Source organism: Anoplolepis gracilipes, chromosome 2, assembly GCF_047496725.1.
Source record: "Anoplolepis gracilipes chromosome 2, ASM4749672v1, whole genome shotgun sequence".
Lineage (NCBI taxonomy): Eukaryota > Metazoa > Arthropoda > Insecta > Hymenoptera > Formicidae > Anoplolepis > Anoplolepis gracilipes.
The window spans coordinates 18,986,654-19,008,898 of record NC_132971.1 but is presented as its reverse complement, the minus strand read 5'-3'; the positions used below and the strand labels follow the sequence as shown (position 1 = coordinate 19,008,898).

Sequence of the window (22,245 nt, the reverse complement as noted above, 5' to 3'; positions counted from 1 at the left end):
TTTCATACTTTTGAGATCCATAATTTGTGGATCTAGCACGGACGCGAACCGCTGGAAAGTCGATCCAACTACGTAGTTTCACCGGCTCTAAAATCAATCCAGTTAGCGCCACTGTACCGTGGTGAGAATGGTTCCCTCAAAAGCGGATTGATGGCGCCTCTCAGGCTTCTCTCTGACTGCAGTGACTGCATAGTGATAACACTATGTTTTTCAGCGTTTATGATTGTGACAGAAGATTTTACCGTTCGATATCACGGTACTAGATAAATGTGAATAAATTTGTGAATTTGTTTAGTGCATAGGTAATTATTGCATAATTAAATTTTTACGATTATTGCGTGCAAGGGATGAAGCGAAAAAGTTTGACAAAGTTACTCCACCATGTTAACGATATTTCACAAAATTCGGCGGAATAGAATCTTAACCTTTAACCTTTAAACATTAGTTTATATACGCAAATAAGTGTTGTTTATGAAAACCTTGGTCAACTCTATTATTGAACTAGGATTAAAAATATTTTAAATAAAAAGTATGTTAAACTTATTGGTTGTTTTCTGCGGCAGAAAACATTGCGTCGTATTGCGTAATAGAAATTAATTGTTTACTTGATTATATTTATATCATACTTGTCTTATATTTGTTGGGAGCACGAACGATTATTTCTGATTGATAATTGTATTGGAGAGAGAATTTACAGTAATCAGTAATTTTCAATGATTGTTAAAGTGGACACAATGAGCTATCACCGAGGAAGCGGTAATAAGCCAAAAGGTTTTGGCTTTGCTGGCTTTCAAATGTCTGGGACAAAAAGAAGTGGTACTAATATACCTCCACCTCCGCCAAACTCGGCCTTGAGTAAACAAGGCTATCACACAATGAATGCTATTACAGAAAATGCTTTATCCGCTTGTTGGGGTATGCCTAAAAAACGCAGCAAAACAGAGGAAGAGTGAGTATAATTCTAAAAATAATGATATTTCGAAAATTTTGTTATGAAAGAAAATAGAAACAAACTTGTTACAACATTATTATGTAAAATATCAGATATTTCGAAGATGATGATGAACCTCCGACTTCATCGTTGGAATATATACCTGCTCCTGGTTCTCCCACATATGATTTAATGAAAAACTCTGCAACAAAAGAGGAGAGCGATGGTGAAGAAGATCCTTTAGATGCTTTCATGGCAGGTATTGATGCTGAAGTGAAGCGAAACAGTTGTGCAGCTCAATATGGTGATAATCGTAAAGAAGAGAAATCAAAAGGATTTCGGGCAGATATTGATGGGGAAGATGATGAAGAGAGTTACTATAGGTACAATTTTTGGGTAATATATGGTGGTAAAATATTGTTGTTTATTTTTTGCATATAAAATTATATAATTATATGTAAAATATTAAATATTATATATTATTTATATATTATTATATGTTAGAAATATGTAAAAATATATTTGATTTTGTGTTTTATTTCTTAGGTATATGGAAGAGAATCCAACTGCTGGTTTACAACAAGAAGAATCTGATCAAGAAATCGAATATGATGAAGACGGTAATCCTATCGCACCACCAAAGAAAAAAGAGATTGATCCATTACCTTCAATTGATCACAGTGAAATAGAATACGAAGCATTTGATAAAAATTTTTACAATGTGCATGAAGAAATTGCAAGTTTAAGTAAACAACAGATTGATGACTTGAAAAAAACTCTGGGTATAAAGGTATCTGGACCTTCTCCGCCTAATCCGGTTACAAGTTTCGGCCATTTTGGCTTCGATGACGCGCTGATAAAAACTATCCGGAAAAGTGAATACACACAACCTACACCTATTCAAGCGCAAGCAGTGCCTGCTGCCTTAAGTGGACGAGATATCATAGGTATAGCAAAAACTGGTAGCGGTAAAACAGCAGCATTTATTTGGCCGATGCTAGTGCACATTATGGATCAGCGAGAATTGAAACCTGGAGATGGCCCTATCGGTCTTATCTTGGCACCGACGAGAGAATTATCTCAACAGGTAAACTTTTTTCTAATTTTGATCCTATGTTACAAATCGCAAACGCGTGTTTGAAAATGTAAAATCTATATGTGAATGTTACAGATTTATCAAGAAGCAAAGAAATTTGGGAAGGTTTACAATATTCAAGTGTGCTGCTGCTACGGAGGTGGTAGCAAATGGGAGCAGAGCAAAGCGCTGGAAAGCGGCGCGGAGATTGTGGTTGCTACTCCTGGTAGAATGATCGATCTTGTTAAAATGAAAGCAACGAATTTAACTAGAGTTACATTTTTGGTTCTGGATGAAGCTGATAGAATGTTTGACATGGGATTTGGTGAGTAAACAAACTAATACAGATCTAAATATATGTTAATATATTTGATACTATATCTTTTTTCCTTTTCTAGAACCACAAGTACGTTCTATATGTAATCATGTGAGGCCCGACAGACAAACATTACTGTTCAGTGCAACATTCAAAAAGAAAGTAGAAAAGCTGGCTAGAGATGTTTTAACAGATCCTATTAGAATAGTACAAGGTGATGTCGGTGAGGCCAATACTGATGTGACGCAACATGTTATCATGTTTCATAACAATCCTACTGGTAAATGGAATTGGCTGTTGCAGAACTTGGTTGAATTTCTAAGCACTGGCAGTCTTTTAATCTTTGTCACTAAGAAGGTGCGAAAGCTAAACAACTTTTAACTATACAATGTTAAAGGGATTTATAATATATTATTTTTCCCTCACATCTCAGCTGAATGCAGAAGAACTTGCCAACAATCTGAAATTGAAAGAATTTGATGTATTACTTTTGCATGGTGATATGGATCAAATCGAGAGAAATAAAGTGATTACAGCTTTTAAAAAGAAGGATGTCAGCACCTTGGTTGCTACTGATGTAGCCGGTAATTAAATTATTTATATGTTTCTCTTGATATTGAAATATATATATATGTAAACTTTTTGTCATGTGGTGTTTCAGCGCGAGGTTTGGATATTCCACATATCAAGACTGTCGTGAATTACGATGTAGCGCGAGATATCGATACTCACACGCATAGAATAGGAAGAACTGGACGAGCTGGTGAGAAGGGTACAGCATATACTCTTGTAACTGAAAAGGATAAAGAGTTTGCCGGACATTTAGTAAGAAATTTGGAAGGAGCAAATCAAGAAGTATCAAAGAGCTTGATGGACTTAGCCATGCAAAGTGCATGGTTCAGAAAATCAAGATTCAAAGGCGGAAAAGGGAAGAGTTTAAATATCGGTGGAGCTGGACTTGGCTTCAGAGGCAGACCAGATTCGTCGAGTTCAGTACGTATCGCAGCTAACAATAATTTGTATAAAATTTTTATATACATATTTTCTGAAACTGCAACGATTACTGTATACTTTAGAGTGGATCATCGTCAACGCAAGCGTCCAAGGATATCAGTGAGGTAGTTAAAAAGTTAGAAAGACACGGACCTGGTAGCGATCGACTTTCCGCTATGAAAGCTGCTTTTCGAAGTCAGTATAATTCTCAGGTGAGTTGCGTACTTTGGAAAAATGCGTTAAAGAATAAAGTTCAAAAAAAGTTAGCGAATGTTTTGTTAATTAATAATTTTGTTTTTTTTATATTGTAGTTTCGAGCATCGTCAGATCATACTTGGGAACAGACGATCACTCCACCTTCTGTGATAATGCCTCCACCGCCGACTGTACCTCCACCGAAGCCAACAGCTCAGGATAACAATCAAGCCTCCAATTCCACGGGACCGGAGCGTAAAAGAGTGCGAAAAAGTCGATGGGAGTGATCATGTAATGTACCATTATTTGTGTATACTATATAGCCGCTATTATGCTATATCGGAACGATAACGAACTGACTTGTTTTATATTACAATAAAATTTAATTTTACCAATTTATACGGATATTATCGATCGAATCAATTCGATCGAAATCATGTCTAGTACCTGATCATCAGTCTGATCGCGGCTTATATAGCTTTATTGACGACATATTAATCTTATTTTGCTGCAATTCCGCGGAGATCAAATTGCGTGCAGTTTTTGTACGGGCTCTGTAATCGCGTCTTTGAAAGACGCGCTTATGCATCTGATCGCAATTTGTGCTTAGAGTGAATCACTCCATAATTATCCCATAAGGAGTCGTGGCCGTGATCATGTATCGACGCAATGATCCTCTTAATTTTAATGATCGTACCCCTAATTGTACCTTATAAAAGTGATGAAGATTATCTTTCCAGTAACTGCGCCGCTGAAAAATGATGTTTACTCTTTTAGACATAAAATTTATTAATAGGTTACATATCTAAAAATACAATATATAAAGTATGGCATTCATTGGAAAAAAAATGCAGAGATGAATAATCCAATCTCTCTACATATAATTTTCTAAAATTATCAATCTTCAATAGTAATTTTTGAAATCTTAAAAAATATTGCATTGTAATATTTCGCGCACGAAAGAAAGTTGAAAAATAGTTTACGAATATTTAAAGAGAAAGCGCGCGCACACACATAACGTAACTGAGATAGATATCAAGGTATCAAAATGACTACTTTCTTTGAAATTTCATCTTTTATATTACCTTTTCTTTTTTTTTTTTTTTTTTTTTTTTTTTTAACACATCACTATCTCATCATTGATCTCAGCATTGATACCACTCGTGTTGCGCGAGCATATGAAAATAAGGATAAGTGTTCGCTTAATATGGAGATTAAGTCAAAGGGATAAAAGCCATCGATCACGCATCGGCCGACACTCGATCGAGTAGGACGTTAATGATGGCTCTCTCATCAATAGAACCGCTGACACGCGTATCCGCATCATTAAACCGCATTCCGATCGGCGCGTGGCGTTGCAACGGAGTTTTTAATGCCCAAGGTCCTTATGTATTCATGGTTATTCTTCTCAAGGTTGCAAGAGCATTATCTTCCGCCTTGCCATGCGGTTAAGATACTCCGGAAAAAGATATCAATCAATCTTATCCTCACTCTCTTCTGTTCCGCGTCATTGTAATCTGAAGGATTGCATTTCTTCAGGAACATAGACCTCACAGTATTCGAAATATGTTTTTGCGTATTATACTTTAAACGGCAATCACACATCTAAAGGTCAAGATACTTAAAGGTTTATATACTGCGGCATCGCAGGACTGCTCTTCCTTCTGGTTTTTTCCGTCTGTTCTGCGAGGATCGTTGAACTCGTTGGCTTTCTCGTGGTGTCTATATTTTTGCCGCTAAACTTTTCCATGGCTCTGGTGTAAGAGCCAGTACAGATTCGACCCCAGACACCTTTTCGTTCTTCCGTATACTGTCTATTTCTTCCTTCGCTGAACGTCCGCTGGATATCACTCTTTTTTGCGATTCTGCAGACGTCCTCCTTCTCCAGAGACATGCTGGAACCCGCGGCAGCCTGGACGTCCTCCCATGACACGTTTATGTCGGATTGCACGCTGGATGGCGTAGGGCAACTGCTATCGCTCGATAAGGAGGAGGATCGGATGAAGGAAGGCGGAACTGTCAGCTTCATTCGTTCTTCCGGTTGACTGTCGGTCGATGACGGTTCACTCTTCGCACGAGAATTTGTTCCATAACTGTCTTGATTATCATGAACGAGATTGTCATTCAAGATAATTTTTGCGATCGATGTTCTCTTCCTAAGATTTTCTAGATTTTCTTTAGGAGTACTCTGAGAACTGTCCACTCGCTGCAGAATATCCTTGAGATTTACGTTTGCGGTATCAGTACCAAAACTCGATTTGCTTCGTTCAATCTTAGACCCGATTCTAGGACCAGATTTTCCGTTAGTCGCAGTGACAGTTGTTTTTTTAGGCACTTCGTGATTGTCATCTTTCAAAGTTATGTCCGGATATATATAATTAGGCAATCTCTCCTTTTGACGAATCGAGATGGTAATATTAGATTGCGTTTCTAGCAATTTTATATTTTGTTTTTGATTTTTCGCAGGTATTTCCGTTTTGCCAGACATAGCACCTTTCACGCACTGTTTATACTTTTCATCTATCATGGTATCGAGATTGCTTTGAATACTCATGGTATCAATAAAGATTGACTGTTCATTACCTTCTTCGGGCTGCAAAAGCGACCAATGATCCAAGGATAAATTCATATCTTCATTCTGATTAATTAACCCTTGTGAAACAGCACTAACATTCTTTTCAGTATCCTTCACGGAATCTTCCTTGTCCTTTTTCTTCGCGAGCTCGTCCTGCGTCTCATCTTCGTTATTGTCATCCTCCTTGTCTGAATCATTATCAATGCTCTTCAGAACACCTTCGTTCTTCTCGTTGCGTTTTCTGAGCTCCTCCCAATTCTTTCGCGGCTTGTAGCTCGTCTTTCGTCTGACGATCTTATTTTCAGTGATGTTAATATCCGGGATGAAGAGACGTAAGGCCTTCGTGCCGGTCGGAAATGTTACCTCGTTAATTCGCCTCTCAGACATGATTGCTTTTAGGCTTGTTTTCGAAGCGACCTCCTGGTGCTTGTTGAATGCAGAGACCAGCTGCGCCACCGTGTACTTTGGCTCATCGTTCTCCGATTCCGTTGAACGATCTTCTTTATCGTCGGACGCCACTGAATTGTTAGAACGGCTAGAAACGTCAGAATGTTGACGTTCACAAGGACGTTTGTCTAAACTATTAGGTTCTATTTCGCGTCTTAACGGCATCTCGTCGGAATCCTCCGTCAAGGTGTCCGACTCGATGGACTTTAGAGAATCTAGATTTTCATCGGATTCCGAGGTGAGCTTCTTCGGGATCTGCAACTGATGTACTGATATACTTTTCGCTTCACGTTTCGTGTTATTTGATGAGATGCGCGAGTTATCTTGATTGCCACCGTTGAAATCGCTTGGTGTCTTCATATCCGTCGACGAGGCTGTTGGTATATCTTGATTAATTTTCTTAATCTTATCGGACATTAAGTCAGTCTCCGATGTTACATTAGTGACTATATGGTCGTCGCTCATTGACGATGTAAGTCTGGAAGACGCGATCTCGGCCTCGAGTTGTTTGAAAATAGGCAACATATCCTCGGTCTTAGCGCGCTGGTGGCTCTTCCTTCGACGCTTCAAACATTCTAAACTTCTGTAGATATCCAAGACACCTTGAGATTTCGACAAGGATCTTAAGCCATACAGTTTCTCGCGGGATTTACTGATGATAGGATTCATCGCGGCGATGGCGCCGATCGCTGTAGATCCATTCAGCAGACATGCCTGAGATTGAACGCGATTCAGACTGCGTATCCTCGACAGTATTCCGCGGCTCAGGCCTTGATTCAGATTAGCCTGGGATCGGCTTTGAGCTTTACTCAGCAGTCCTTGCGTCTGCTCTTGATTCAACAAACAGCTCTGACTCGCGCAGCTCAGACTAGTCCTGGAAGAATCCAAGCTGGCCTGGGAATCTGCCGGGCTGGGGAATTCTTCGCTACCTGCTAAACTCGAATGGCTTCCCGTGAGGTAGTGACTCAGACACATCTCACTCTGACTTAATAAGCAATCCTGCAAGCCCTGTTGATGCTGCTGCCGTTGATGATGATTCTGATCGTTCTGAAGATCCGTCTGACAGAGATTTGCTTGGCTAGTCGTTTGGGTCATCAACGCGGCTCGTCTCGAGTTCTCGCGGCTGACGACGCGTTCCAGAAGAACTTCTCGCGATTTGGACAGATACCTTCGTAGATGAGGCGACGCCTGCATCGGGGCGCCGCGCAGCCAATCGTGGCGTAGGCATTGTTTCGCGGTCATTCGTGCACTAGAAAAGTGAGAAAGAAAAAAATAGGAATAAATCATTCTCCAAGAAAATTTATTTTTGAGAAAAACGCGCGATGAATCGAATGGCGATTATACCTCGGGTCTAGCACCAAGAGCTTCGCGACAAAGTCCTTTGCCTGCACCGAGACATCCTCGAACAGCTCCTCGGGAAAGTCCACGTCTCCCAAGGATATGTTCTGAAAGGTTTCCTGATCAGTTTCGCCGCCGAAAGGCGAGAAGCCTGTCAGCAGTACGTAGGTCGTGACACCGAGCGACCTGGAAGGAATATATTTTTTAATAGAAGGAGGAAAATTTAAAATATACATATATCCGTACGAAGATTTGAAATGTAAAAGAACAAATAATAGAAGTTAATAATACAAACGTCATGCTTGATCTTACCACATATCGGCTGCCAACGTGATCGGTTCATAATGCAGTATTTCGGGCGCTGAAAGAGAAATGTAAACACGATTGAATATATGGAAATGTATACGCACAATAGCATTCAGTGCGATCTCACGTGCCGAGGTCTCCCCCGTCCGTCTGTCCACTTATTTTATGTCCAGTGACCTCGCACGTGACGTCACTCGAACGCGCACGTCATTTTTATTTATGTACGAAAATCGTGGGTCGTCCACTTGGAAATAGAGTCAAGACAATCCGACTCGCGGATTTCATCCAGTGATTTTGACTTTTAATTTGCATTTATTTTTAATTCAATTTACAACTATTATTAAAATCATAATTCGACCTAGCTGTAAAAAAAGAGATCTTATAAAAGTTTATAGCTCGATTTATGCTGTCGAAGCGAAACGGAGCGAAGAAATATGATTGCGATAACTGTTCCCGGCCTATTGCCGAAGAAACGTCAGACTGGATTATACCTCGATACGATCTTAACTGCCCACCGCCAAACACCCCGTCGATCCTATTATTATTTCGTAGACATTGCATGATGGTGATACGTATCAATTAAATCGCGCGGCGGGTAGTTCACCAGTTCTCTGTCTCGATTAAGTGTCTGACGGATTCGGAGCACCTTTTTTTTAACAAGGCGTAACGGTACCACCTCCGATATTCTCACCGCTTGACATTTTGCTGCTATCAAATAGGTGGGCGGGTGAGACCGACGCACAACGGCCATGATTAATCGGTAAATAATTTTCGTGCCGAGTCCGAGAAAAAACGCGTCGTTCTTTAAACTACAAACTCATATTTGGACTTATGACAGTCCAGACGAAGAAGAACATTTGTTCGCGCGAGATCTCAATTTTGAACGATTGAAAGAGAGAGAGAGAGAGAGAGAAAGAGGAAAATCGTGCACAAACGAGGAACGTTAATTCATCGCCTGTCCGACTTTGTTATTTACCTCATTCTCCGCGACGTAAGGTCACATCAGACGCGCGTCGATTACCTTGCCTGGAAACGGCACGATTTGAAACGACCGACGTCAATTACGGGGACCCGGTTGCGTATATGTGTATGTGTACGTCACATCGTGCGAGCGCACATACCGTAACGGAGGGTTTTTCTCTCCCTCCTTTTCCTTCCTTGCATGCGGTTTTATTAAGGGCGTACGGGCAGCGTGCAATGAGGCTAACGTGTCAATTAATATCGATTATATTTGCGATCTCGCCGCGGTGATTGTCAATTAGCAGACTCAGATAATGATCGGTAGCAATTAAGCTGCGCGGCAAAGAGTAAAGCGCGGACACACCTGGACAAGTATCCTCTCTCACCCTCCTTTCGAAGCGACGTCATGATAAATCCTAACGTCCGATATACTCGGACTATCTCGACAATCATATAATATGGCAATTTATATTTTTGTTCCTTATTAAGTTTGTCAAGTCGTTGCATCGACGCTCGATCCCTCAGTGATCGCTCAAACCGGTGAATTGCTCCGAATTGTTGTATGCTCGAGAGAGATTTATAACGTGCATTAAACTTTCGAAACCTCGAAACGCGATGTTAACGCGAGAAAAATGGCTCGTTTTGTTTCCCTCGTTCGGTCATATAATAAAGGACCAGTTACAGATACACATACGTGGCTGCATAAAAAAGGCAGATTTTATTCTTTAATAAATATCTTAAATTTCACAACAACGATTCGATAATAATTCACCGAAAACTTGGTAAAGAAGGTCACTCACCGACGTAATCCGGCGTGCCAAGAATCTCGCGGACCTCGGTACCCTCGAGGATTACTCTCGAAATCTCGAAGTCGCACAATTTAACGTCGCAATCCGGGAAGGAACCCATCATGACCAGATTTTGAGGCTGTAAAATTCAAAAGAATTGGCGTATATTTAATAAAAAAGCTTTCATACATTGTATATAAATAGATGGACGTCTCTCAATCGTTAACAGCTTTGCGATCTTTACGACTGCACGATCGAATCGCTTAGCGCGGAACCAGATGGTTCTTTCGTTTCCATATCTCGAAAAAGCTAAACATTGGTCTGTATCTTTGCGCTTTATCGCGGTCGTAACCAAAGGGATACAATCGCTCTTCCGCGTGTTCGTGCAGATAAGCATGCTAAGAAGGAAGCAAAAGGAAGGCGATTTTCTGTATCGTGTTGCGGAAAGCACATCCGATAACTGTCAACGGGTTTCTCAGTGAATGGAATTTCGGTGTATGTACACCGTTTAGAGATTGCGGAATCGCACAATATTTCGACCGCACTTCGGTATTCATTTCAAAGTGCATACAGAGTGTGCATTGTGTGTGTATTCTCTTCCGCATTCGAGTAATCGTTTCTTTATCTCGAAGGATAGAGAGGGGAAAGAAGGGGCAAGCAAAATCTTTGGCGACGAGGATGAGCACTTTCGATGCATTTTTGCGACGACCTGGTGAATAGCGGCGTCTGTCCGCTAATGTAAACATACGTACCATCTCGACGACAGCTGACTATAACGCGAGTATTCATATATCGATTCTGACGCAGTCGCGCGTCTACCGCGGCTCGGATGGATGAGGAAAATAATTAACCTAACCGCGTAAAGAATCGACGCGACATTGTCGCGAGACATAATTTATGAAAATGTATCGAATAAAATATATGAATCGTTGCGCTATTCGCAACTTGCGACAGATCGCCGTGAAATTCAAAGACACGCCGACAATCCAATTACCATAAATCGCCAAGAAACCGACGCGAAGGCTGATTGTGAGCATCGAAGGCTGCGTGATATTATAATTGCTGACATAATCTAAATCGTAATGATTATACGGCTCGAGATGTTCGTACTAGAATCGCTTTCACCAGCTACCGGTCGTTCAATCGAATAACTGAGAGTGTGTGCATATATGTATGTATGTATATACATATTTTATATTCGCATATGGAGCATGTGATTGAGCAAGATGTGATAAAATCAACCATAGAGAGAGGTGCCGATCGAAAAGAAGAATTAATTTTTTACGATATAGAAATATGTATGTGTACAGCCATTGACAAAATTATTAGGCACCCTTAAATTTTCCTTATAAATATCAAAATTTTTTAATGTACTGATAACGCATTAAAGTTGCTATCGGTAATTAAAAAAATTTTTGTATTTTCCTTGTTCTGTGCTTTAAAAAAGAACATTGTTTTGTTTCTTAAAATTTTATTGTATTTTTGACACTCTCTGCAACTCGGTAAAAAAATTTCTCTCGAAAAATTTAAGTCAAGTTCCATAAACTACAACATTTTGCCTACAAAATACTTTTTTTTTCAACTTTCCTACAATTTTTTTTCGCCGAGATACATAATTTTGAAACTAAATCTGTATTTTTCAGACATGTTGTCGATATACTGGGCGAAAAATGATCGCAAACGAAAAATTAAAAAAACATTTTAAAGCTTGAAATTTCAGCTTTAAAGTGCTATCGATAGTTTTTTAAAATATTTTAATCCTTTTAGTATTTACAAAATAAGAAATACGGAAAATTTAAGAGTGTAATAATTTTGTCAATGGCTGTATACATATATTACAATTATTTGACTACTTCTCCATTAAAGATGATACGGGGCAATGACAGAAGGACATAGCGACCCTTTCCGAGCGTCATCGGCGCTCCGCTCGTTTGGAATCCTCGTCGGTTTAACGCGAGGAGAGCCTTGGGCATTTTCTCGTAGGCGCGTCTGAATATTCAAAGTTTCTTTCTTGGTCGCGCGCGACTAATAAATAATGACAAAAGACGTAAAAATAAATCTCGGCCCTCGAGATATGTAATTCTCTCGGGACGGGGCCATTACGTGGCGGGAATATTACGTGGCCATACTCTTCGCGCCCGCGAGACGACACAATAATATCGCGCAGAAGCTCGCGAACGCGTTGCAGTCGAATGATAAATAGGCCACACGCTAGTGGGAAGATTATAAAGAATAATGCGGTTTGCAATCGTGCTTGTCATCAAAATGGCACGCCGCGCGGTCTGCCGTCTTCTCGTTGCTCGCAGCCTTTTTTAGACATTTATTTTCCGCCGGGCTCTTAACGCGCGCGTGTTTTCCGTGGAATGACTGCCGATTAAAGCACCGAGAAGCGCGAAGTGATTCTCATTTCAACTATTCAGCCGTTTGCGAACTTGGAGAGATCAGATGACGCGATTGATACATAGACCGAATGCGGCGCGTTTTCTCGTTGTACGCGAATTTAATTTACGATGGATTTTCGCTCGATGAAATGTACATTGTCAATTTCATTTAAAACTTTCCGTTGCTCCGGAAACTCTGAACAAACATTTGGACTACGATATCGATTCCATATAAAACTGTTCGTTTTTTATTTGAGAGCTCAATCGAATTAAACCTACAAATATTAATTTTCAGAATTTTAATAATGCACTTTCTTCTCTCTTTCTTTTTTTTTTTTCTACTGGCTAATTTTGACTTTTTTTAATAAATCGCATCTTTACATGCAAATTTTGCAGAATCTGTGACGAACCGAATGCGAAGTCTGATCTCAACTATGGCCTCGAGCATTATTGTTAATCATTTCCTTTAAACTTTATGACATTGGTAAATATCTGACGATCGGCAGACTCTGCAGAAGGATGTAATCGCCAATTCACATCTTTCATCTACACGATTAAATCTGCGAAATATCGCTTTACGTTGTCCAAATAGATGCGTGGGCTTAAACAAATATGTCAAAATCGTCTGACCATTCAATCCATGTTTGTTCTATGAGAAAAAAGATAAATATATATTGTATCAGACTCGAAAGATCAGTCGATAGAAAAATTAATATTAATATATCTTACACATGTAGAATTACATATATTTCTAACATTATAGAGGCATTAGAGAGCGAAAAAGGTTGCTATAATCTGAAATGGTCGATCGGGGTAGCTACCATTTTTTCTCTTGGCGGGGACTCGGGTTATCGCGACTTACTTGCTCTCGTTATGGTGGCCAGACATGGGTACCCAACGGAGGTAGGAACCAGGTGTGATTCACCGAGAGTGTGTATCGGCGAAGGAGCAGGGCGTGGTCGGCTGCTGCAGCTCGCGCGTTCTGTTTTTCCTCCGCGCTGCGAGTTGCTTGCGATCTTTTACGCAAACGACTTTGCTCGGTGAGATATCTTTCTCATCTGCATATCCACGTCGGATCTAGTGCAACGCGACCGCCTTATCGCTCGCAACGGAAGCGTTACGCTTCTATGGACCGCGAGGCCCTCGAGTGGGTGGCATCGAGCTAAAAGCGCACCCGATGACCCGAGGACTCGATCGCTTTCGTTCTTTTCTCCGTCTTTTTCTTATCCTTTTTATGGATCCGTACGCGAGATATATTTTACAGATATATTTTAATGCAGAAACTTTATAGTTCCTCGTTCTTTTGGCGTTTATTCGACCAGAGAATCGCAGTCGAACTCACGGCGTAAGACAGGCTTCGCTCTCGTTCAGGATTCATGAGCGATCTCTTCACCAATCTCCTCTTACACACGCACTATATATACTACACCCAAATACGGCGGTAGTGTGTTTATGGAGCGCGGGAATAATACGTTTACGTCGTACGCAACGACGCGTTTCATACGCGCGCTCGCAATCGTAACGCTTACGAAATAAATCAAGTGGAACCCATTCGTCGCGAAACTTGAGCAACTGTAGAGCTTACAGTAGGCTGGAATTAATTCATTACGTCACCGCAGCGAATACGATAAATATTAATCGATTCATAACTGAACTCTGTACAATTAATTTAATTCGTTGATAGATCAAGTTGCGTCTCCGAGCCCAGGACTCTTTGTTTCGCGCGAGAGAGTATCGAACACCCGCTCGATCGCCACCTCTTCTTCGTGTAATGCAAATTGACCTTAACTCGCATCGCGCGGATAAAAAGTGCAAGACGTTGGCGAACGGCACCGGGTATCCGCTACCTCGCTCGAGGATGTTGCTCGAGCTGCTAAAGGCTCGACGACTCTTCTGTCTTTCTCTATCCCGCTCTCGCGAGGATAACGAGGGGGAAATTCTCCCATCCGTAACGAGCGATCCGACGACCTCGTCGGATCAAAATGTACTTTACGGCACGAAGCTGCTTTTGCGCCTCCTCGCTTGTTGTTGTCGTCCGTTTATTTTTTCCACGCACGCCCACACGGGTTTACATCCTGACACACGTTCGTCTCGCGACGCTAATCGGACACCGGTGTCGGCGTTCCTAATTTGATTAGCGAGTTAACGATAAGACCTATACGTTAAAGTTGTCACAGCGACGCGAGATACATATATCTCTAATTCGATCAGCGAAGAGCGACACGGTAATTGATGCATGTCGTAAATATCTTGTCTTGTAATAAAAACGTGTACGGGAGAGAGCGGGTCAAAATATTATTTTTTTTTTTTTTTTTATAGAGTCATAAAGGTTTTCATAGTCGAACCTAGCACAGTTCTCGGTACAAGAAACGCTCCCTTTTCGAGACTTCCAAGTTGCCGACATGACGTCTATGCAACACGTGAACGGTTTTTCTTTTTCCTTTTCTCTTTCATTTTCAAGCGATAAAACAATGCTGTCAAGATTAAAGACCGTTGGAGATTAAAGACCTCTTCACGTGTAAATGTCGACAGCGCGTCTGCGCTTAATTGCGCCACTACGAGCGTTTTATGGCCGAAATAAAGAGAAACGAGACAAAAGTAAGCCAGTCAGAGAAATGTTTGCGCTGCTCGAACAAGCACTCGCAAAAAATTATGACGCCGGCTTCGAGGAATAAAGTGAGCTCGAGTGAACGAGTCGCTTCGTCGTTCAATAGACGTAGCTTAATTTATCTCCTGATGGCTGCCCGATTTTCACAGAGAGAGCGACTAAGAAGAAGACCAGAATAATTTATGTAACATTGACAAAGAGAGAAGAAAATATGTTGTGCTGAAAGTGCGATACATCATGTCCCGAGCGCAGGAGCCTCTTTTCACTGATGAACGACGGACGAAATTAACACCGTCGATTCAAAAGAGAGAAAACATCGCCCTCTGCGAAGGTGTCTCAAATTTCGAAAGTCTCGTCGTCCGATTCTATCTCTCGGCTCGCCAGAGACAACAAACGCGACACGTAGTATTGCTTTTTTTTTCACGAAGCGTTCGTATTTTAAAAGCGAGTCTGGTTTTCGCGAATGTGGAAATAACACGGATGCCAGCAGACATGATAAATCGCGTCGAGAGGACGCACGAGTGCTCAATACCGTTTATGCTTGGTCGATCTTTTTTTTCTCTCCAGTCGCTCATTACAATCGAGGAGGTCCTATCGATCGATATGTGTGCTTATGCTTTTGTGCACGGTATGAATGACGATTCCAATTTGCTTTCGACGGTTTATCGTTTATTGTACCGCTTGATCGATGACTGGTCGCAATTAAATTCTCGTCTATCGACAGCTGTATATCGATTTCGCGAAATAGAGTTCAGTTGTTTGATGACAGTTTAGCATTGTCTCTCTTGACTTGTTCAACTAGTTAATTACGGGCTGAAATATATCGAGATATCAATCTCGAGCTTCATGTTGTATTGAGTTCTGGCCAGTTCTACACAAGTTTTTATTACGAGTAAAAGAAATTCTTGACACGTAATATCAGAAACCTATTTGTAATTTTTCTGATTTATTTTTTCAATGGAGCGTAAGCACAGTTGGAAATTTCAGGCGACGCATCGACGGTTCCGGGAGCCGGAGAGAAACATGACAAGTTTATATCGACCTTTTATGGGTCGAACTTACCTTGATGTCCAAATGGGCGATATTTCTCTCGTGGAGGTAGGCGAGTCCTTCCACTAGCTGCCGCACAAAATGTACGACGTCACCTTCGAGGGGCACCAAATCGCCGTCGATGAGCGTCTGCAGATCACCTCCGGGCGCGCTGAAAAAGAAATTATCATTCTTTTATTGAGATCAGCAAGATATAAAAGGATGTTTAGAAATACCATTGTGTTGACGTGATAAATATCTGTCATATTTTTTTGCGTAAATATTTTTCATGATATTCTTTCTTCTCTCTTTCTCTTTCTTCAATAATAATAATTACTATCGCGAAAGCTTTAAAAATGAAAAATGTTTATTATGGTAAAAACAAACATGGTATATACTTACTATTCCATGACCAAGATGATTTCCTTCGGCGTTTCGTAGACATCGTGTAGCCGGACAACACGTGGCGATTGCGAGCACAGGGATAACAGGGCGATCTCGTGTCTTAATTCTGCGCTGCAATCAGCGTTGAATCGATTTCTGGACGAGAACTTGGCCGCGTAAAGTATCCCAGTTAATCGCGATCTGCAGCGATAGACTCTCGCCCATTGACCGCTGTTAAAGTATTAACAAATATTTAATATCGATAAAATTTAATTTTCTTTTCTTTCACAAAGAAATGTGTAGGCCTTTCTCTTATCGCTGCAAAATCTTTTTGTATATTTCAATTTCAAAACATGTACTTAAGATATGTGCTGAAAAATATAATAAAAAATAAATTATATAAAATATATTATTTAACGTCACAAATTTTCTTGGAATATAATATGATACGCAGCATTACATTTTTAGTTGGATGTTCCAATATAACTTCGACTCTTACTGCCGGCTTAACTTTACTTTTTCACGAAGAATTTATTTCGTCCTTGAAAAACGAGTCGATGCCCGAACGCAACCACCTTCCTGGCATCCTTCATTACCACTCTAAATGCTTTCTGCTTCGTATCTTCTCTCTTCCCCTCCATTCATCGCAATCTGCTTTCGCAGTTTCGAAATTTTCCGATATTTCTGAAAACGCTCTAACACGGTCGTCTTCAGCAATTATGACCTTTGCTGATACATTGTATAAGATATATTTTTTTCTCGAGCTAAACATTAATTTGTCAATTTTATTATCACGAAACTTCTCTGACTTTTGTTTCATCGACCTTTTGCTCGTCGTTTTCCTGCTATTATTTTAACAGACAATGTCCTGTTCGCGATACTTAATGTCACTATCTTGAATTTAACATCCCGTCGAGTGATTACATTATTTACAATCCCGAATGCACTCTTCATCGTATTAAGAATCGCCGTCGAAGATTCCGGTCGTCTCTTCGGCAAGGTCGACACAGCGGCGCCTGGCAAGGCTGCGCTCGTAATGCGTATCTCACGTTTTCACCCGTATTTAAGCAAGCACCTTTGTACACGAGAGAACGCGTTACATAAAGTGCGACCGAGTAAAAGATACGATCATAGATGATATATCGCTCATTAACTTTCTATATTGAGATCATAAATAATCTGACGTTTTTTTTTTTTTTTTACTTTTTTGTCCGCGTAAATAAATTTTTTAAATTTCTTTTTATTTATCATAATTAATCGCACGAAAAATAAATTAATAACGCGCGACAGACGCGTCTAGAACTTTAAGAGGGAGCCGGAAGTGTGATTGGAAGAACGTACCAGAATGGCAAGAATTCTCACGTAAAACATGCCTCGCGTGTAAATTGGCTGATCGTCGCGGTCGCGAGATAAGAATAATGAGCATCTGATAGCGCGGGCAACGCAATTAACTTTAATCGATTCGGATTTTAAGGCCGCACGCCGGTGTATCCCGAATTCTCTCCCTCTCATCTGAGATCCCGATGTAAAAGCTCGACCGAGACAGAGGCGAAGGAACAAAAGAAACGACGCCAGAGACGAAAGAGGGCGATACCATAATTTTTACTGCCCTTTACCGCGCAGGCACTCTCAAGGCTCGCTTCTAAAAGTAATTACCGCGGGCAAAGCCAGTATCAAAGAACACGTTCAAAGAGAGAGAGAGAGAGAGAGAGAGAGAAAGAGAGAGAGAGAGAGAGAGAGAGAGAGAGAGAGAGCATTGAATCGCCGGGACACATCGGGCCCTGCTACCTGGATAATACCCGTCTGTATACGGCGCAACGATTAAAGCATTTTGCCATTATTAAAGATCGGTACGAGCAGTAATCATAGAAAATTGGATTTTAGCAATCGGGTCGCGGATAATGACGGCAACTGGGAGGGAGGTGTTGAAAGCCGTCGCGACGCGATGGAATAATTTATGAAAATTTACCGCGATCGTCCCTGAGACGTTTTTGTTACCTGCTTATCGTTGTGATACAAACGATAAAAAGCGTTTTATATGCCTGAACTATTACAATTAAATTATTATTAGTAGATAAATTTTTATTTATCTTTTTATATATGTAGATATTTTTATATCTTTTTACATATTACATTCGTTATTAATATATTTTTGTATTTTTTATATTTTAATCATGTCAGAATGTAGTTTAATCGCGACAGAAAAAAATATCAATTTTGATACATGTCATTAATTACACGAGTACTCTATTTAATAGCCCGACGTTGACATGCAAGATACGTGCGATCGCGACGAATACACGTGCAAACATCTCCGTAAATATCACGATTACATCTGTAGCTTGATGACTGTTTTATGTTATGCGAAACGTCTTTGTGCAGCAGGTAAATCAACTTCATTAACGATGCAAAAACGCTGCCGGGCAATCGCGGGCGACTGATAACGAGGGCGCAACAAGTTATCAATGCATGTGCTATCCATAAAAAACAGTGCATTTACATATCCATGACGCCATGAATACGAAACGTTTTTAAAAATTCACGCGAACAAATACACTTGCAGCCTTTTGTCACGCCTTCTCGAAAGGGACTCGCTATCAATTTGGGTTAATAACCCAAGCGATAGATATTGTCCATCAATATGAATATCGTATCGTCTAACGATGGGCACTTTCGTTCTAAAATATTTTTCTAAAAAAATATAAACAAATAATATGCAAACACGATAATGAATCGCATGAATCTCTAACTGAGTTACAGCTTTAAGATATATTATTCATTTATTCTAAGAAATTTGAGATAATGTATATATTTAACAAGATTGATTATTTATTGTCCACAAAATTTTTTTTCGACGAGCAGTTTGAATTATGATTATGTAAAAGTAGTTATCGATTAATTTGACGAAAATGAAAGTAACGAAGGATAACGACGGTGCATTTCACCGGCGGCACTCTACCCATAAATATCATGCCTGTAGTACACGTTTCGCACGCAACTCTAAATTAAATTATTAGCACGAAATTACAGGTTGGACAATCAGTAGCCTATTATCGACGCACCGTCACTATTGGTCTCGTCGGTGATCATTACAAACCTAATTCGCGCGTCGATTAGCGACGGTGCAATAAATATGATTAATGTACGACGCGCGTCACGTATCGTTGCACGTACTGCTACCGTATGCGTAACGCTTTGACAAATTACGCGTCGCATCCAAAGGCGATTAATCATCGTGCGTGGCTCGTTACGCGCGATGCGATCCGCGACGGTATCGTCGAGAGTAAATTTACAACTGCAACTCTTCGAAGTGGCGATCCATTTTCGTGAGAGAAAGTTCGTTTAGGAATTCAAGCATAACGCTAAACTGGTCCGAAAATAATTTAAAATTTTTTTAATTTATATGTATAATAAAACACTGAAAAATCACGTGTAAAAAATCAAAACAATTTTACAACATTGTAAAAATTTTACAATGTAATTGCAACGTTCTGCAAGTAAATAAATAAATATATAAAGTTTATTATAAATACGACAAATATAAAGATAATAAGAAATATAATAATAAATATAACAATAAATATTATATTTTATTTATTTATAAGATTTTTATGATATTTGCTATTTAGAGTTATATTTATATTTTTAAGACTTAGCAACTTTCAACAAAATTTGCAATACCTACTGAAAGTTGTGTTAAAAAAAAGAATTTACCTCGCAAACGGTTTTGGATCGATCTCGTAGTGCTCCGTGATGGGTCCCGTCTTGACCACTCTGGCGAGCTGCGCCTCCTGGACGAGGACCAAGCCCTCCTTCACGTGTTTCTCACTCCACTGTACCCTACATCTCCCTTTGCATCTCTCCTCGTTGATCTTCCGATCGTTTGCTCGCTTCGTCTTCGCGCACTTGCCCGAGGACGCTTGCAGATTGCGATGCTGCGGTCTGGGCGACATTTTCCTAGTGGACGACATCGTCGGCGCTTGATGACTCGACTGATAGATCATGGTAAATAGATCACGCGGACTTGCGAGGATTAGGTACTTGTGTGTCAATATATCCGCGGAGTCGCACGTTTATTGGATGTTTTGTATTGCTTGTTTCTCCCGTGACAGCGGAGACTTCAACGCTTGGTGCACTCGCGTTTTACCGAAATTTTTTTTACCTCGGATTTCTTCCCGCGATTTTCAAGACGTCGGACAATTTCCTATTTTAACGATCAGTCGCGTCGTTTCTTTCTTCGACACTTTTTTTTTGTCGGAGTTGCGAGATCGCGGCCTCGATCCAGACGGGATACGCACTCTCGCTCTCGATCTTACGGGCTGCACTCTCCGCGCTCGATCTCCTCTCGATCGATCGCGCACACGGAGCGAGCCGAAGCGCGCGGTGTCATTCTATATCATGACGGGAAGACGACAGCTCTAGCTCGCTAGACGACGCGACGACGGATCGACGTCAATCTTCACATCTTTAAAATCGTCCGCCCGCAGACAGAGACAAAGCGAGAGAGAGAGAGAGACAGACAGAGAGAGAGAGAGAGAGAGAGAGAGAGAGAGAGAGAGAGAAAAGAGGGAGGGAGGGAGAGAAAGAAAGAAAGAGAGCAGAGATCGCGTGGCTCACGGTCCAGCGCCGAGGCTGAAACTGGCCGCTGTCGGAGTCAACGAGAGCACGGACCTCCTCCGCGCGCTCCTCTCCGCTTCGCTCTCTTCCTTCTTCGCGCGCCAGAGAGCACGTCGTGAGTCCGACACCGACACCGAAATCCCGACATCTCCCTCGGTTCTCCTCTTGTCGCGATTCTTTTCCTCCTCTCTTTTCAGGGTCGAATCGAAATCCTCTCCCCGCGGTCTCCGGCTTCGTAATTATAAGTGGACATGAAATAGCGCTTTAATATGTAAATAAAGTAGCGGGATTTACTGTTGTTCTCGCGCGAAAAACGACTTCGCGATTTGACAATTGCAATTTTACTCTAGCGGATCTGTGTACAATAGATTAGTATTATTGCTAAAATAAATATTGTAATTTTTTATAGAGTGTAGAAAAAAGTAAAATTCAATCAAGTATTAATTGAATCTTTCTTAATGTTGACATTGCGTTTCGAATATGGTTTACAACGACGATCTATTTAGTCGTGATAACAATTGATCGATAGACCATTTGTAAAATAAACCATTCGGACGTCGCACTTTTAATCTTATTAAAACGGTCTACTTTTCTAATGACTATATATATAGCGTTTTATATTATTTACTGGTTAAAAATTAATAATGTTAACTGACTCTCTATATGTGTATACATGTGTGTATCAGAACCGTATTTTCGCTCAATTGAGTTCTCGAATAATTTAAATACCGAAAATTATTGAACCCATGGAAAATGACAAAAATGATTCAATTCTCGAGAGATTCCCACGGAAATCACACAAAGAGCATCTTCGATCGCGTTATTACGATCGACGACATGTAGGAGCTACTTTGGCGAGGAATCTAGAAAGGAAGTGGCAGAAATTCTCCTTTCCCGCTCTCCCTTTTCTCCTCGAGGCGCAATTTATGCACATGCATAATGCACTCGCGCCCGGACATCTACGTTGCGATCGCTGCACGACTGGATTCCACCTACGTCACAGAAGATACTTGGCAGCATCATCGTCATCACTGGCGCCGCGAATGCAATTAAAAAAAGTACCAGCGGCAATAATAATGACGAGATGTCCAGGAAGAAGTGGAAAAAGATAATCTTGGACGAGGCTAAACCAATCGTAATTTTTTCTGGATATAAGTATTCATCAAATTCGAGACTTCTGTATCCATAAAAAAAAATATAGTTTAGCTCGATAATGTTCTCGATGATGTCTAAATGTCGCTCTAAAAAACCTAAAAAAAATATAAAATACTCCGTATTCTAAATTTAGTTTTCAAAGGAAAG

At 40.6% G+C, this 22,245-nt stretch overlaps 2 protein-coding genes across 3 annotated transcripts; one reads left to right on the top strand and one right to left on the bottom strand.

The window, feature by feature from the left end:
- The first annotated feature begins 160 nt into the window (after positions 1-160).
- On the top strand, positions 161-20,884 carry LOC140662749 (ATP-dependent RNA helicase DDX42). 2 transcript variants are annotated; one of them, XM_072886369.1, is made up of 11 exons: positions 161-302; positions 727-949; positions 1,045-1,314; positions 1,478-2,018; positions 2,103-2,331; positions 2,405-2,679; positions 2,756-2,906; positions 2,984-3,315; positions 3,399-3,527; positions 3,627-3,801; positions 15,901-20,884. In XM_072886369.1, exons 2-10 carry the CDS (start codon positions 735-737, stop codon positions 3,795-3,797), a joined length of 2,313 nt encoding a protein of 770 aa, XP_072742470.1. In that variant the 5' UTR covers positions 161-302; positions 727-734; the 3' UTR covers positions 3,798-3,801; positions 15,901-20,884. The 2 variants fall into 2 exon arrangements, with proteins under 2 accessions (XP_072742470.1, XP_072742469.1); XM_072886368.1 differs by lacking the exon at positions 15,901-20,884 and having other exon boundaries at positions 3,627-3,905.
- On the bottom strand, positions 4,597-20,330 carry LOC140662748 (uncharacterized). Its single transcript, XM_072886367.1, has 7 exons — positions 20,041-20,330; positions 16,345-16,557; positions 15,976-16,114; positions 9,937-10,063; positions 8,183-8,231; positions 7,877-8,056; positions 4,597-7,781 (listed from the first exon to the last, which is right to left on the bottom strand). Exons 1-7 carry the CDS (start codon positions 20,328-20,330, stop codon positions 5,132-5,134), a joined length of 3,648 nt encoding a protein of 1,215 aa, XP_072742468.1. The 3' UTR covers positions 4,597-5,131.
- Positions 20,885-22,245: the final 1,361 nt, after the last annotated feature.

Coding starts and splice junctions, on each gene's coding strand:
- LOC140662749 (XM_072886369.1), top strand. CDS start 735: ATGAGCTATCACCGAGGAAGCGGTAATAAGCCAAAAGGTTTTGGCTTT. Junction 2,680..2,755: donor TAATCTTTGTCACTAAGAAG/GTGCGAAAGCTA, acceptor CTCACATCTCAG/CTGAATGCAGAAGAACTTGC. Junction 2,907..2,983: donor GGTTGCTACTGATGTAGCCG/GTAATTAAATTA, acceptor GTGGTGTTTCAG/CGCGAGGTTTGGATATTCCA.
- LOC140662748 (XM_072886367.1), bottom strand. CDS start 20,330: ATGATCTATCAGTCGAGTCATCAAGCGCCGACGATGTCGTCCACTAGG. Junction 16,558..20,040: donor GATCCAAAACCGTTTGCGAG/GTAAATTCTTTT, acceptor ATACTTTAACAG/CGGTCAATGGGCGAGAGTCT. Junction 16,115..16,344: donor ATCATCTTGGTCATGGAATA/GTAAGTATATAC, acceptor TTTCTTTTTCAG/CGCGCCCGGAGGTGATCTGC.